The sequence below is a fragment of the Alosa sapidissima genome, chromosome 2 (assembly GCF_018492685.1).
Source record: "Alosa sapidissima isolate fAloSap1 chromosome 2, fAloSap1.pri, whole genome shotgun sequence".
Classification (NCBI taxonomy): Eukaryota; Metazoa; Chordata; class Actinopteri; order Clupeiformes; family Clupeidae; genus Alosa; species Alosa sapidissima.
In genome coordinates, this window is record NC_055958.1 from 22,561,575 (window position 1) to 22,577,111 (window position 15,537).

At 43.2% G+C, this 15,537-nt stretch overlaps 1 protein-coding gene across 3 annotated transcripts in view; it reads left to right on the plus strand.

Moving 5' to 3' along the window:
* Positions 1 to 1,243: 1,243 nt before the first annotated feature.
* frmpd4 (FERM and PDZ domain containing 4) overlaps positions 1,244 to 15,537 on the plus strand; it is a 40,528-nt gene continuing 26,234 nt past the window's right edge. Inside the window, exons 1-2 of one of the 3 annotated variants that reach the window (XM_042084174.1) lie at positions 1,244 to 1,310; positions 5,971 to 6,117. In XM_042084174.1, coding sequence (XP_041940108.1) covers positions 6,041 to 6,117 — 77 coding nt within the window. In that variant the 5' untranslated portion in view covers positions 1,244 to 1,310; positions 5,971 to 6,040. Of the gene's footprint in view, positions 1,311 to 5,320; positions 5,450 to 5,883; positions 6,118 to 15,537 lie in introns of those variants that run through there. The other 2 variants (XM_042084173.1, XM_042084172.1) reach the window with 2 other exon arrangements.

Here is a 15,537-nt window from a genome sequence, read left to right on the forward strand (position 1 = left end):
CTCTGTGAGTTTCATCCTGAGATCCAAAGACAAGGGAAGGCATCACATGTGTTGACGTGCATTGACCAAATGCCATAGTGAAGGCTGATTTCTTTTAGTGTTATTAGCTCCTTCTGCAATTACAATGGTCCGTGAATCAAATGCTACATCACTGCACAGATACTAGCAGACACATATGTGGTGACATACAAAACATACAAGAGCCCATGCATAGTCTATGTGAGGGAGAGGCTTCACATTCCAGCACAATGCATAGAGAGACTCAGTCAGTGTAATACCCCACATAAACACTGGTCTGTGCTGATGGATAGTGTGAGTCTGATCAGCAGTGCTGCATATGCAGTACAAACACAGGCACTTTGAGAAGCACCGGCTTCAATTGAGGATGAGTGTATGCTCCGATTTAAATGATTTGGGTTAATCCCTTCTCAAAGACACATGTTTGTTGTTTGTGTGTGTGTGGATGTGTGTGTGCTTGTGTGTATTGCATGCAGCCAGATATCCAGCAGTTAGTATTTAGTGTTTAGAAATGTTGTCATTGTTATTCCTAGGTAAGCAATTCATAGCTTAATGATGAGGAGTTCTAACTAAAGAGCCTCCAGCATGAACACTGAGCTCTGTGGCATCATCTTTTCAGACAAACATTGCCTCAGAATTGCAGTCATGAAGCTTAATAGGTGAGGAAAGAACAGACCATGTGTATTTATATGATTTGAATTTACAGGATGATCTAGTGATGTACTTTTTACTTACATGTGCTGTAAATATAAATGCTGGGGTGGCTTTGATCTACCTGAGATTGTTTTGCCTATTTTTGCCTTTAAGCATGTGAAGTGTACAGCCTCAGTCTTTCTAAAATCTTGCCCAGAACAGTTGATATCTTTCAGCTGACCCATTTTCATATACAAAAAAAGTAAATGTCTATAAACAGAAGTTGACAGCCATCTAACCAAATTTCTAGAATCGTCTCCAACATCAACTCTGCGGCACTTCTATTCTTGCACTTCTATTAATTATCTTTAGTCCTCTCTAGAAGAGAAACAAACCATTTTCTCCTTGAGCAGGCCCGGCCTCTTCCTGTGTTATCTATCCCGGAGCAGAGCACCGCAGCGCCATGGTGACAGAAGCCTTGTAGTTTATCATGCCTGTCAGCCAGGAGGGGCTGCTTTGCTGAGGCATCTGACCTGAGCAGGTTCTACCGATGAGCCCCCATGAGGATGAAGACAGCTGTGACCCAGTGGGCTACTGTGCTTAACCAAACCATAGGGGCTTCTCCTGCTGCGATGATGTCTAAATATTTCATTGAAAGGGTGAGCGAGTGAATGATTTGTTTTGCCACAGCGTAGACCATGTCAGACAGTGTGACAGGGTTTTGGTCAATTATATCCCTCTCTTGCAGTTGAAGGGTTTCACCACTGCTTGACAGCAGGTTAAAGCCGCTCCCTGCAGTCAACACGGACTCAGTCACAGCGTGGAACAGGAAATTCTTTTTCATTGTGACGTGCATACTACCTCGTTAGCTCTGGATTTACGAGCGAGTGGCAGATAAACATAACTACTGTAAGAACTGTAAGAAAATCACTCCTCAGAATATTTTCTTTTTATGCCTACAGGATTATCATTTATTCTGTCTAATTGGATCTAACACTTCAGATTTACCCTGTCAGGTCAAGTCAAGTCAAATCAAGTTTATTTATATAGCGTATTTCATACACAGAGGTCATTCAGTGTGCTTTATATAGAAGGGCAGTCAAAGAGTAGTTTAAAAAGTAAAGATCATAAGGTAAAATCATTTAAAAATAAAGAATTAAAAATACACAAGGTAGAATAATTTAAAGAATTTGTAACTCAGTGCAGTTAGCAGAAGGCATCTGAGAACAGTTTGGTCTAGATTTAAAACTGGCTACAGTTGTGGCCTTTTTGATGTCATCCGAAAGTTGGTTCCAGAGCTAGCAGCTAAAAGCTACTTCACCATGTTTAGTTCTGACAGCAGGTTTTACTAACAGGTTTTTCTCCTGGGACCTGAGAGGTCCAGAAGGTGTGTACTGCTGAAGCATGTCTGATAGGTATTTAGGTCCTGCTCCTTTAATGATTTATAAACAAGCCGTAGTGCTTTAAAGTAAATTCTGTGACTTACTAAAAGCCAGTGCAGGGACTTAAGAATTGGAGAAATGTGGTCAATTCTTCTAGTTTTTGTGAGAACTAGCTGCTGTGTTTTGTATCACCTGAAGCTGTTTGATAGTCTTTTTAGGAAGGCCTATGGAGATAAATGCATTAATTCGTTTTTCTAAATCATGTTTTGACATCAGCCCTCAAAGTTTGGCAATGTTTTTAAGGTGGTAAAACGCTGATTTATGTATTGTTTTTATGTGGCTGTTGAAATTTAGATCACTGTCAATTAAAACACCAGATGTTTAACAGTATCCTTTGTTTTGAATCCTTTTATGTCAAGGAGAGTGGCAACCATAAGTCTTTCCTTTGTTTTACCAAATATAATTACACTATTACCATAGTGATTTGGTGACAGAGTTAAGTAATATTGGGTGTCATCTGCATAGCTATGATATGAAATCAAATTATTTTTTATGATTTGTCCAAGTGGGAGCATATAGATGGCCCCAAGATCAAACCCTGGGGAATGCCACAGGTCAGGGTACAGTTGCTAATGGCAACAAGGAAGCTCCTTTCTTGTAGATATATTTTGAGCCAGTTGATAACTATACCTGTAAATCGAACCCAGTGTTCTAATCGGTGTAGTGATATGTTTTGATCAACAGTGTCAAATGCTGCACTAAGGTCCAGTAGCACTAGGACTGATGTATTGCCTGCATCTGTATTGAGGCGTATGCTATTTAAAACCTTAATAAGAGCGGTTTCAGTGCTGTGATTAGCCCGAAAACCAGACTATAAATGTAATCAAAATACCCATTTGATGTTAGTAAGGTAGTTAGTTGATTAAAACTACTTTTTCAATACTTTTGTAAATAAAACGTAGATTGGATATGGGCCTGTAATTGTTTAGCATGGAGGCATCAAGGTTATTCTTCTTGAGAAGGGGCTTTACGACAGCTGTTTTCAGGGCCTTTGGAAAAGTGCCATACAGCAATGATAGATTTACAATGTGAAGGACATCTGCCGCTAAAAGGTAAAAACAGTTTTGAAGAAATTGGTAGGCAGACTGTCTAAGCCACATGTGGAAGAGGTGAGATTCTGTACCATTTTTTCAAGAGTTTCGTAGTCTATTAAACTGAACTCTGGCATGAAGTTAAGTTTCCCTCCCTTTGTAGCTGGAAGTTCCGGATGTTAAGTTAGTAATTGAGAAGATAATGTTGAGACTGTCAATTTTACCTTTGAAAAAATATGCAAACTCATTGCATATATTACTTGAGAGAAGTTGAGGTGCTAATTGTGAGGGGGGGATTTGTTAACTTCTCAACGGTTATTTGTACTTCTACTGATGTTAGAGAAGAAAGACCGTCTTGCTTAGCATATTTCAGAGTTATACTGTGCAGAGCATGGATTTCATATCTGAAGTTTGTATTTGCGCCATTTTCTTTTGGTCTTCCTACACGCTCTTTTTAGGATGTTAACCACTGGATTTTGCTTCCATGGTGCTTTTTGTTTGTACTTAACTTTCTTGAATTGTAATGAAGCAATGTCATCCATAATATTTGCCATTTTTTAATTAAAATGATCCAACACGTCGTCTACTGAATCTGACAGTTGAATTGATGTCTATGAAAGTGCTTGCTCAAATTGTGTGATCATTTATGATTCTCCTTTTTACCATCATTCTGATCTGTTCTGAGTGTGTGAGAATAGGCACATCAAAGAACATGCAGAAATAATCGGATAAGGGCAGGTCTTTAACAGTTGTAGAGACATTGAGACACATTTGTGTGTGAGTGTCACGGTACACAGAAGGAGGACTAGGAGATACTGAACACGGTTATGGAGATTTATTGAATGGTAAACAGAAAAGTACTTGCAGGTCCAGAATTCAAAACAAAGCAAACACACAGGAGATCAGACTAAGGCAACTAAAGATTGAGGGCTACGTTTAGTGATGTTACGGTTGATACCGAGGCTCTGGAGCGTGTGTCGAGAACGTCAAGCCATTCCCAGCAAAGCCCTGTATCGAGGCCTGAGTTGTATTGGTAATTTGACGTCAGACGTGACGTTCGAAGCCTCGTTTGGCTCCACTGCTTCGAGTTGTGGTTCACTTTAGGCAGGACGCTTCGACTAAAGATGCCCCATACTCGGATACGTAGCCTACTCGCGGGTAGTTGTCAGTCGTTGGTTGGTTGTAGGCCTATATTTCACTTCTCTCTGTTCATCGAAAATACTACCCAGTTACCAAAGCACTTTCACTGCCCTCTGTTCTTCAATCACACTCAGTTACAAAAGCACTTTGCTCTCTTCTGGGGCATTTTACCCAACGTTAGCCTACAATTTAATACAAATTCTTTTTGCAACTGGGTTCGATCCTTATCTTGAGTTTCATGAAATTCATGAAATTTCACACATTGCTTAGCTAGGGTAGCCTACTAGGCTACTTTGTTAGGCTACAAAGAGAGGAAATATTTCAACATGGGAATCGCTTGTATTCCCCAATGCCTGTACTTATGAATGTATCAAGCATTTGTGGACCAAATGGCGCTTTTTGTATTGCTTTTGTGTTTTTTTATGTGTTGTATTTTTATTGACCAGTAGGCAGGGATGGATTACTGCAGGGGCCCGAAAGTTCATAATCCGCCCATGCCAGTAGGTGTCCTAGGGTGCATTCGAAGCCTCGAGAAATGAACCACTTTCCAACACATTTGGCTGGAAAGCTTCAAGGTTTCAGGAAGCTTCATCTCGCCATGACTAGCTACGTCCAACAAAGTTCATAAGTCCATAACTTAACTGAATCCAATGAATACTGACGCGCATGCGCGGGCGCGAGTCTTTGGCTGGGTCCTTCATACAGCATTGACGAGGCCAGACAAAGTGTGCGTGTGGAGGGAGGCTTGATATAGTGCAGCTGATCAGCTGATTGATCAGCTGCTGATCAATCAGCTGCACCTGCACCTGCTGAGTGAGGTGCTGCTGAAGAACCTGGCAAAGCTGTGACAGTGAGAGAGTGCCAAGAGTGTGTGTTGGCCCCTGTACTGTTTTAAGAAGAAATTATTAAGTTTTGCAATTAATTCCTTAGCATAATTGTTTTCAGGATTATCCACATGCAAATTCAGATCCCCTGATACAGAATAATAAGACAGTCAAACCCTGTAGCATCTATCCCTGATATTATCATATAGTTTTGGGGGTATTTGTAAGGATTTGTAAGGCTGCCAAGAGCACTCCATGCACCTCTGCATAGCCTCAGGAATAATGAAATTGTTTTAAAGTACACTATGAAATAGTGGTAGTAAGTGGCATGATTATCCCTGCCAGTGCTCTACCCAGAGTTGTAAGTGTACAATTCACCGTTAGATAAATTAGGCTACTTTACACTGAAGAGGCGCCTCAAATGAGATTAATCCTTTTATCTGTGTATATAACCATCTCTGTTACACCTGGGCACTCACACATACATGTATGATGGCTAGAACATTCGTTCACAGGGAGTCATGTAATGCTTTTAGAGGACCGTCAGCGTCAAAGTGCTATGATTACCGAGGCTCTGTGCAAACATGGACCTTGTCTGTGATGTCGAGGGAAATTGAAGTGTGTTGAAATCCAATTTGATGTCAGGCATGATCTTAATCAGCTACTTACAAAAGCAGAGCTAGAGGCAGGCCAGCATACCTCCAGTTTAACATTTCCACTCATCCTAACTGTGAAACACGTTAGGGTGAAGACCACACCGCACATTGATTTTTGCCTCTTCTCTGTGTCCATAAGCTGCAAGTGGACTAACTCTAGACTATCAATATCAAAAGCCGACACGCCGATGAGACTCTGCTTTGATTTCCTCTCCGCCCCCCTCAGACTGGAAGAGGACTCAAGGCTCCCCTTCTCCTTGTATTCAAAGAGGAGCTTCCTGCCCTGTGGTGAGAACATGAGCCACATGGAGCCACTTGGCACTGCTACTGAAACAAGCTGGAATGAGGAGGAGATACTACAACTGCAGCAGTGGTAAGCTCACCTGAATCAGTAGTCTTTTCTCTTACTTTGTCTGGTTTGACCATTTTAAAGCTCTTATCGAGTAGTGCAAGTCAGTACTGACATTAAATCACTGATTTGTCCCTGTAAACTCTGTGACTATGTTTGTGAGAAGCAATATCCCTTCATTGATTTGTGGAAATGTACAGTTTGAAATGACATTGCTCTGTGAGCATTAAATGCTAACAGCTCTAACACCAACACAACCACAATAGTAATGGAAGTAATTCATTATTCCCCTCTGTCACCAACAGCAACATCAGCTGTTGTTTTTCTCTTTTTCATGATTTAGTGCCCACCATTTAACAGGCCTCTGATCTGACAGAATGGATTTAAGCTCTTTTAAGTGAAGTTGTAATGTATGTTAATCCATGGGATGATTTTATGCGTAATAAACTGTAGACACATAAAGACATAGTTCAGCTATTGACTGAAAAAGAGACCAAATGTGTCAGTGGTTTCTGAGGAATGTTAGTTGTGCAGTGACCATTTTAAGCAGTCCACCCCCTGTTTGGTGACCTTACCGGCTTTCCATGGGCACATTGATTTTTCTCCCACATTTCAGATAATTGCTGAATGCCCGGGAACCCGATCCCCTCTAAGCTGTGGGTAGGAGAGGGGTGTGTGGAGATGGAAAAGCAGCCAGATGAAACTATGAAAGCACAGTCTTGAGCTTTGCCTTTTATCACACCCCTGGCTGACATGGTTCAGATAGATAGATAGATAGATAGATAGATAGATAGATAGATAGATAGATAGATAGATATATACTTTATTGATCCCCAAGGGGAAATTCAAGGGTCTCAGTAGCATACAGACATCACACACAACATGCACTTACATCAGAAATGGTAAACATAAGTATAAGTATAAACTCATTCAGTAACACTAAGCAAGATATTAGTCATATAGAAATGAGAGGCCATTAAGTCCTGTGTTTTCAGTGGAGGCTGAGACAGCTGATCTTTATTTCATTTCATAACAATCTGGAGGATTCATGGACGCTGTCTAGATTTGTTCCATCTGAAACCATGGCAACATTTATAAAACACATCCTGCTCTTGCAATTGCTTTAAAAGGAATCGTTTCATGTCCTGCACTTTGATACCTATCTGCCAGCCTCTAAATAATGAATGCACCTCCCAAATCAAGCCTTGTTTCTGAGACAGAAACAACAATGATTCATTCACACTCATACATAGACAGTCCCTTGGGCCATGTGGAGCCGGTAGGATGAAACGGCAGATCTATTAGTTGGGTCCAGTAGGGTGATGACTATTTTGTAGCATGGCCGATTACTCGGAACTCAAATCACATGCATTAATGAATGTTGCATGATCAGCTGTTGAGTGGTCATTCAACTCACACATCAACATGGTAGTCTAATCCTAGTTTCATGCAGCATTACCAAAATCCATAAAGCAGTCAATACAGATCTTACTGCAAACATGATTATTTATACTGTGCCTCTTCAGCAGCCATGTAGGTATGTATGTATGTGTATATATCTATATATCTATATATATAGAGGAGAGAGATCTTAGGGCATGCCATGATAATAGGGTAATTCAATTTTAAACTCTTAATAGCAAGCTTGTACTATCAAATAAGTGTCCTTGCTGGATATGATACAATTGATTGAACACATTGTGTAGTATTGCAAACACTGTAATATATCCTTGGCAAACACTGTCTATCTGTATTTATTCTATTGATATAAGCATCTCTGGTCCAGTGGCGGAACAAGTCAGAGCCGGGCCGGGGGCGGGGCACATGACCGGGCCCTTTATTAAACTCATCATAACATAATTTTACAACATACACATGCGCAACAGCGCGTCTTACAAGCGTCAGCGCCACGGAGAGCAACTATGTAATTTTGAAGTCCATCGAACGTACATGAAGTGTAACCAAGAGAACAACAACAAAAACATTAGGCTACATGACCCCTAATAATAAAACACCAATAATACGCAGCACTATTTGAAGGGCATACCACGAGCCTTGCGCTCCGCGAACTCCTCCACGATGCTCTGTGTATGTCCATTTTCTTTGCTCTCTCATTCTCTATGGACAACATGGCAAGTCCACTCAGTCTCTCCTGTCCCACTGCTCCTCAAGTGTTTTTTAATGATCTTTAACTTGGAGAATGAGCGCTCAGAGGTTGCAACGGTGACGCATATTGGTAATGTGATAACCGTAGTCAGCTAATTAAAGCCTCTAGGTATAGCGGACTTCTACTCTTTGTAGCAGGGGCACCTGTGGTGCCAACCGCCAGCTATGGAGACCCATAATGGGGAAATTCTACTAGGCTACTCGGGCTCTGTTGTAATGACCGGTTTCCACTACTTCTTGGATTGTTGACTAAAGCCCGTTAACTGTGAGGTCTAGAAGGCAATCGAAGCACATCAAAGCGACAAGCTCCCAAACAATTACAACACGTAGACCTAGGTCCTACTGTTGGTACAAATAGGCTACTGCGTATTAGTGGTAGCCTAATACCCACCCAATACAATAAGGTTCCCTCTAGCGCCCGATGGGCCTCACCATATAACCCACCCGCACACCAATATATGATGCACACAACGAGGTAAGCTTTGATACGGACTATGAAAGTGGAGACATAAACAGTGACGTTCACGATGCTCAGCTTCTCAGGCTATGTAGCCCAGCTCACACCGTTCGCGATAAACACCATAGCTCTGCATACACTTGGACCTCAACAAACACTCAAAACTTCGGCAAACATTCAGCTGGACGATGATGGCAAGGGGCCTGTGCAAACACACACAACCATCTGCTCTCCCACCTACAGCCTACCTAACGGGACTATCCTAGCGTTCATGGGCTTCGGAAAAACCTTTCTCCGAGTGAAAACATCATCATAGCGCGTCATTCACGTCACTTAATGTGTGAGTCAGAGGTCGGAAACTGGGGCTAGATTTTGCTAACAGAGTTGCCCAGTTAGGGGCTCGTCATCACTTTTGTCGTCACGTTGTAGTTCGTTTGTAGTCCATGTGGCCTTTCATGTCCAACAGTTTTAATGTGAACTTGGGAATTTGCCCTTTTTATCACTTGAAAAGCTGCATATCTTTCTTTCACGAGCATCTTACACTATATTTTAAGCAAATACAGCTGTTTGTTTAGGATTAGTGAGTGTATGTTTTAACCTTTGTTGTGGCATCCGTGTTTGTCACACATTCGATGGCAAAGCACTTGAACACTTGCTGTCGGAAAAACAAAGTAGCCATGGGGGCGGTCCTTGTCATTCCGAGGTGCTCTGAATGCACCCGATCCAGGTGCACTGTAATCAATGAGATTCCCTCTACGTCACTACAAGCGACACACCTCCCGACGTCATTCCCGGGGATACCCCTTGACACTACGTTTTTGTGCACACAAAACGTAAAACAAGTGCACAATATAGTTAACAACATAGTTAAACGAGAGCACAATTTAGTTAAATGAGAGCACAATTTAGTAAAACGAGTGCACAATGTAGTAAAACGAGCGCACATTCTCTCAACATGCAAAACATTTTGCGATGACCCCTCTAGGGCTCCGTACAGTTTAAACAGCAAGCCGGTCAGAAAAACTGTTGTCTAGACATTAGGCAATTAGGCTAGCCTGAAGAGCCAGACCCACATTAAAATGTAGGGTCTGGGCACTCACCGTTCGCAGTGCTCAGTCCGATAAACAGTTGTCTTTCAAATTCCCTCTGCACGCAATATGACAGTGGCAGCGCTATGAGTCCCATGCTTTCCCACCAGCGGAGTTGGTTAGTTCAAACGTTTGCCAACTTAATAAAAGCTTAACTCGTGACACACTGTTCGCCAACAGCAACATTCATCTTATTTGTTTTCAAGTAGCAGGGAATTCAAGCCAAACCGTTGCAACTCTGCCATCAATCATTATGTTAAAGCCCACCTAACGACTCTATACACGATTTCATTGGCCTGATTGAGTTTCGATTTCTGGAGCTCACAAGCCAACGGAGAGTTGCTAGACTAGCCCTGGCTGCCGCTAGGGGCGCGTCTAGATTTCTAGCTACAATTAGGCTACTGTACCCCGGAATACAAAAATAAACTTCAGAAAGACAGAAAGTTTGTTGTACTGTATTCTGTAGTCTCAATGATCGAATCAGTAGATAGGCCTATACCTGTTGTCAGTTCATTCAATTCATTTATTGTAGGCTAGTAGCCTAGGCAAATATGAAACGGAGATGTAACAAGGCTACCGGCGGGATTTTGCTTGCATGTTTCATGCATTTTATGGGCAAAAAATACTATGGGATCGATGTTTTCTCCATTTGAGGAACGTAATCAACTGTGGACGTGCACAGACAGCTCAGACACAGAGCGCATATAGGCCTAGGTTAGGCTACTTTCACTTTCTAGAGCGCATTCATTAGGCTACGTAAAAGATGCTTCATACCAAAACAACGATCAAACATTATCAAATGTATCATGACGTGTTGTCACAAAGACTTACTCCAATTATAAAATCGAAACCAAAATCATGTAAGTGTAAGTGTTCTCTCATTGATGCCTGTAGGAGACAATATCGTTGATCCAATTTTGTAAATTTGCACGTTGTAAAGTTCAATATGAGAGTTAAAATAAAGCCAGTCATACAGCAGAACATTTTATTAAATATTTTACACCTACTAAATCATCAAAGTAAACTTCAAAACATTTCAGCAACCGTGAGTCATAACTCGTCCTGACTGGGGCAACCTGTAAGTCTAATACGTCCCACTCTGATGAAAATGATTGAAAAGAAACCGTTTGCATGATCTTAGCTCCTCCAGCCTTGTGCCGTGGGAGAGGCCCGTTCCACCTTACCCGGAGGTGGAGGAGGGGCGCCCTTGCACCGGGCCCTTGCGGGTCCCGGGCCGGGGGCGTGCCGCACCCCCTCAAGCTCCGCCCCTGCTCTTGTCGTTGTGGAGTCACTCTCATCACTTTATGCAAATAACTGCTTCCAGTTTGTTCTGCTCCATAAATCCTGCTCTTCTCTGATGCAGGACCTCTTCCTCTTTATTACAGTAATGTGGCTAACATAGAGCATCCAACAAACCTATAAACCAAACTCATTGTAGAGATCAAACTGTGTCCCACTAGAAAATAAAAAGTTCCTTATGGATGTACATTTACTGTAGAGGCTGGTAGAGACTGCTTTCAGGCTGGTAGGGAGGAAAGGCATAAAAAGCCTGGGTAGTGTGTGGTGTGTGTGTGTGTGTGTGTGTGTGTGTGTGTGTGTGTGTTTATGTGTGTGTGTGTGTGTGTGTGTGTGTTTGTTTGTGTGTGTGTGTGTGTGTGTGTGTGTGTGTGTGTGTGTGCTTACGTGTGTGTGTGTGTGTGTGTGTGTGTGTGTTTGTGTGTGTGTGCGCGCGCACGCACATTATGGAAAAACAGGCCACTGAGGCTGTGCTCTGTGGCCTAGGGGCCTGTGTCATGCCACATGACTGGATCGGTCCATGATAAATATTCATCTCACAGAGGGAAATACTTATGTCAATGTTATTGTCCTGAGCATTATGAAATATTTTCCCCACATAAACATTTGACGTACCATGACCCTTAAACAGTTGTAATTGAAACAAATTATTCACATAATGCAAAAGTACCGTAAGTATAAAATTGTGTTTTGTAGTAGCCTATTGTAGTAGTATAGTAGTAGTAGTAATATATTTGGACTATAGTTAATTTAACTATCACTAATTATGCATAAAATTGTATTGCATGTTAATAAATGTTTTATACAAATCATGATACATACGGGATGGATGTTATATATTGTATTACATCATGTGCTCAGAAATCAGAGAGAGAGAGAGAGAGAGAGAGATGGCATATGGCATTGGGATGTCAGGATGCCCAAAAGAAGACAGATTTGTTATACTCGACAAACAGTCTTATGTAATCCAATGTTCATTTCACGTGAGACTCAGTCTTCTCATAACTAATGAAAGACATGGCTGACTTCATGCGTGAGGAAGTGAAAATGCGGTGGCACATGCTGGAGTGTTTCTTAAATGTTGTTGATTCATCTGGAGATGATTCTCTCTATAAATAGACTCGATTCACAAGTCATTTGCTGATTTGAAAAGGGGCACTGAAGTCAAACACACATTTTGTTCACGCTGACTAATCCTGGTATAATATGTGTGCTGGATGTTGTAAAACATGGAATAAATAGTTTTTTTAGCTGCTACTAATTTCAAATATAATGCTAAAGATGTTAAAAAAAGATACTGTGTTTAGTCCTTGTATTGAACTGCCCTGTGTTCTGAATCAGGACTTTGTCTCGTAAGAACAGATCCTCTGGGCCCTTTGGTATTTCCAGTGCTGTTGTTCTGTGCATCAGACAAACACTGAAAGGGGCTCATGTTAGATCATTATCAGGGATTGCCCAAATAAAGTTTCAGATTCAGAGTCGTCTGTGTGCGAGGCCGCCTGTGGTGTGTGCTGTCCAGCAGTAGAGCACTAACTGGTCGTCTGGCCTTACTGGCCTGTATGTCCAGGCACGGGGACAAGAGGACACAGTTCACTTCCACTGGATTTTCCATTTTTTCGGTGGCGTCAGGCGCGGTGGCTGTGGCAGTGGCGGCCCCTCTCCTGTGCCAGATCCGCCTGACTCTGGAGCCCAGCTGCTCTCTATTGATCCCTGCTGCCTGCCTGCCGACGCACTGGCCTGGAATGTGATGTTATTTCATTACTGAGGCAGAAGAGCCGCGCGCCCAGTGCCCCCCCCCCCCCCCCAGGCCATCAGCCCCCCCCTCCCCCAGCAGACTGGGCCGCCACTCGGGCTGTGCATCCGCTCGCATCCGGACGCACTGCTCCCTCACTCCACTCCGAGCAGGAGAAGAGGTGCTGAACTGCCGTTGTGAACTTGGAGAGGGACAAGGAAGGCCCTGTGATTGGATCCAGACCCACGTACTGCTATGGATGGTTCAGACAGTGAGCTGGGAGTCTTCACCGTCATCCAGTGAGTCCTGATCTGTGACTGTGTTTTTAGATTTTGTCATTGTGAGTAGGGCTTTCTCAGACCAACAGCTTAAGTATTCATAACTCTGGTAAAGTGTGTCGTTGGTTCCGTTTGTTAGTGTGTAATGACCATGGAAAATATGTTGTGCAATCCCAAAGAGTGGAGATTAAGTTAGTTTGTTGTTAATCTCAGATATATCCAGGCAAGGAGAGGACTTCACACATACAGTATTTGTCATAGGGTGTTTAAATTAACAAGTCATAGTCGGTACATGCCCGCTTTTAGTTTGGCAACCCTATTTGCATTAGCTTGTTACAGCCATCTTTATGCTATGGTGTATTGCAAAAGGGAATTCAAATAGAAATCTTTCTGCTGATCTATTCTTGAGTTGTACTGGATAAGTTCACTGTATTAAAGGGACTACATACTGTACTAACAAAAACAGACTCAGCTTAACTATGTGTTATACAGCAATCAATTCCAATTTGCTTCAGGACTGCATATCCCATGGAAAAAAAAGACGTTTAATATTTCTTGTCCTTGAATATTCCACTGGTGGCAAGGACATGTGTAGTGAGATATGTGTGCTCCTCCTTTGCTCTCTGTCTGGCTCCTCATACGTAGGGTGTCACAGCAAATGTGTTGTGTGTGTGCCGAGGGCGCAGAGGTTGGGACAGAGCACAGGCTCATAGCTGTGTGAAGAGCAGTCGAGGTGGAGGCCATGATGCAACCCAGTCTGCTGTTACTGTAGCTCACACACCCACACTCACACACACACACACACACCACAGACCACACACACACACACACACACACCACGCACACACACACACACACACATACACACACACACACACACACACACACACACACACACACACACACCACGCACACACACACACACACACACACACACACACACACACACACACACACACACACACACACACATCTGGCGTGTGGGCCAGAGGCTAGTGCACCTAGGATGAGAGGTCAGGGGATCAGAGCTGACAGGTCGTCCTCCTCCTGCCCTCCCCTCCCCCCCCCCCCCCCCCCCCCCCCCTCCGCCCCAGCCTTCAGATTACCCCCATCTTACTCATTCTGGCCAAGTCTAATCTGCATACGCGCTCAGACGTGCCCTGGATGAACAGCGGGAATGATGAAACCCAGTGGAATGAATCAGGAGCTTGCATCATCACTAGCACTGAGGAGGAGCCGCACACATTTCTGCTAGCAGGCGGCAGGGATCTAAAAAATGTAGGTGTTTTTATGACCTTGTTCCTTATCTATTTCTGACACAGCTACAGGTTTAGGTTGATATCAAAGAACCATAGCACTATCCAGAAATAACCAGGCACCGGCACATTCTGAACTAATAATTACTGTATTCAGAATAGTGTGAACTGTAAGGTGCAATTAGAGCGAGAGAGAATTCTCCTAGGAAATGGGAAATGAAAATGACCCACATCATATTTAACCCTTTTATGGTGCGGGGGAGCTCACCTTCTTATGACCACCCATTAAATACATTTGTAATTATCCAAAAAAATAAATACATGAAGCGACCACGAGAGATGTAGTTTCCTCGTTCAGCGCGCACAGTAACCTGAATCCCCAAAGTAATTACAGCGTCTCTGTATGTGTCAGTCTGCTTTTAGCTTAGTTTATGAGCAACTCCAGCCTAGAGGATCAGAGTCTGCCAAGCACTTGCAGAATTTAGGCTGTGATGGGCTTAAACATCTGAGGGGATGAATGACTGAATTCCTGCAAAGGATGAGGGCCAAATCTCTGATTGGACAAGTGGAGGCACCACAGCCTACGTGGACGCGGCTGTGACTTGACCTTAATATATGTGGTCACTCCCGGCTGGCCCTGGGCCTGAAGGCCCCGACTGTCCAGGACTCCCAGATGGGCTGAGTCGTTGTACCACATGGCCATGTGAGGGGTCACAGGGAACTGTCCAAGTCTCAGTCTTTCCCCCCTCCTGTCTGCCCTAAATACAGGGCGGGACACAATCTTTACACAATGACAGCCACCACTCACATTTCCATTGGCAGTGGCACAAAACACAACCAACACAGTACACTTGGCCAAGGTCTGGGATTCTTCTCAGTGTTGTGAGCGTTGAGACTTTCTTTGATGTCTGCACACGTGCATGCATGTCGTAACTGCCTGTGCCTGCATAATGCATGTGGAGAGGTGGGAGCGTATCATGCCGTATCATGCATAAACAAGTGCAGCCCATGGTAGTAGACCTCCTTGGTGACTCATGTGCGGACACTGTGGACCTGGAGGAAGACGCATGGGGCCAACGGAGGGGCCAGCGCAAGCGAGCAAGCGCAATATCGCGGAAGTCTTTGTCATGTGGACTTTGTGCTCTGGACTCTCTTGCTGTTTTTGTTGAGT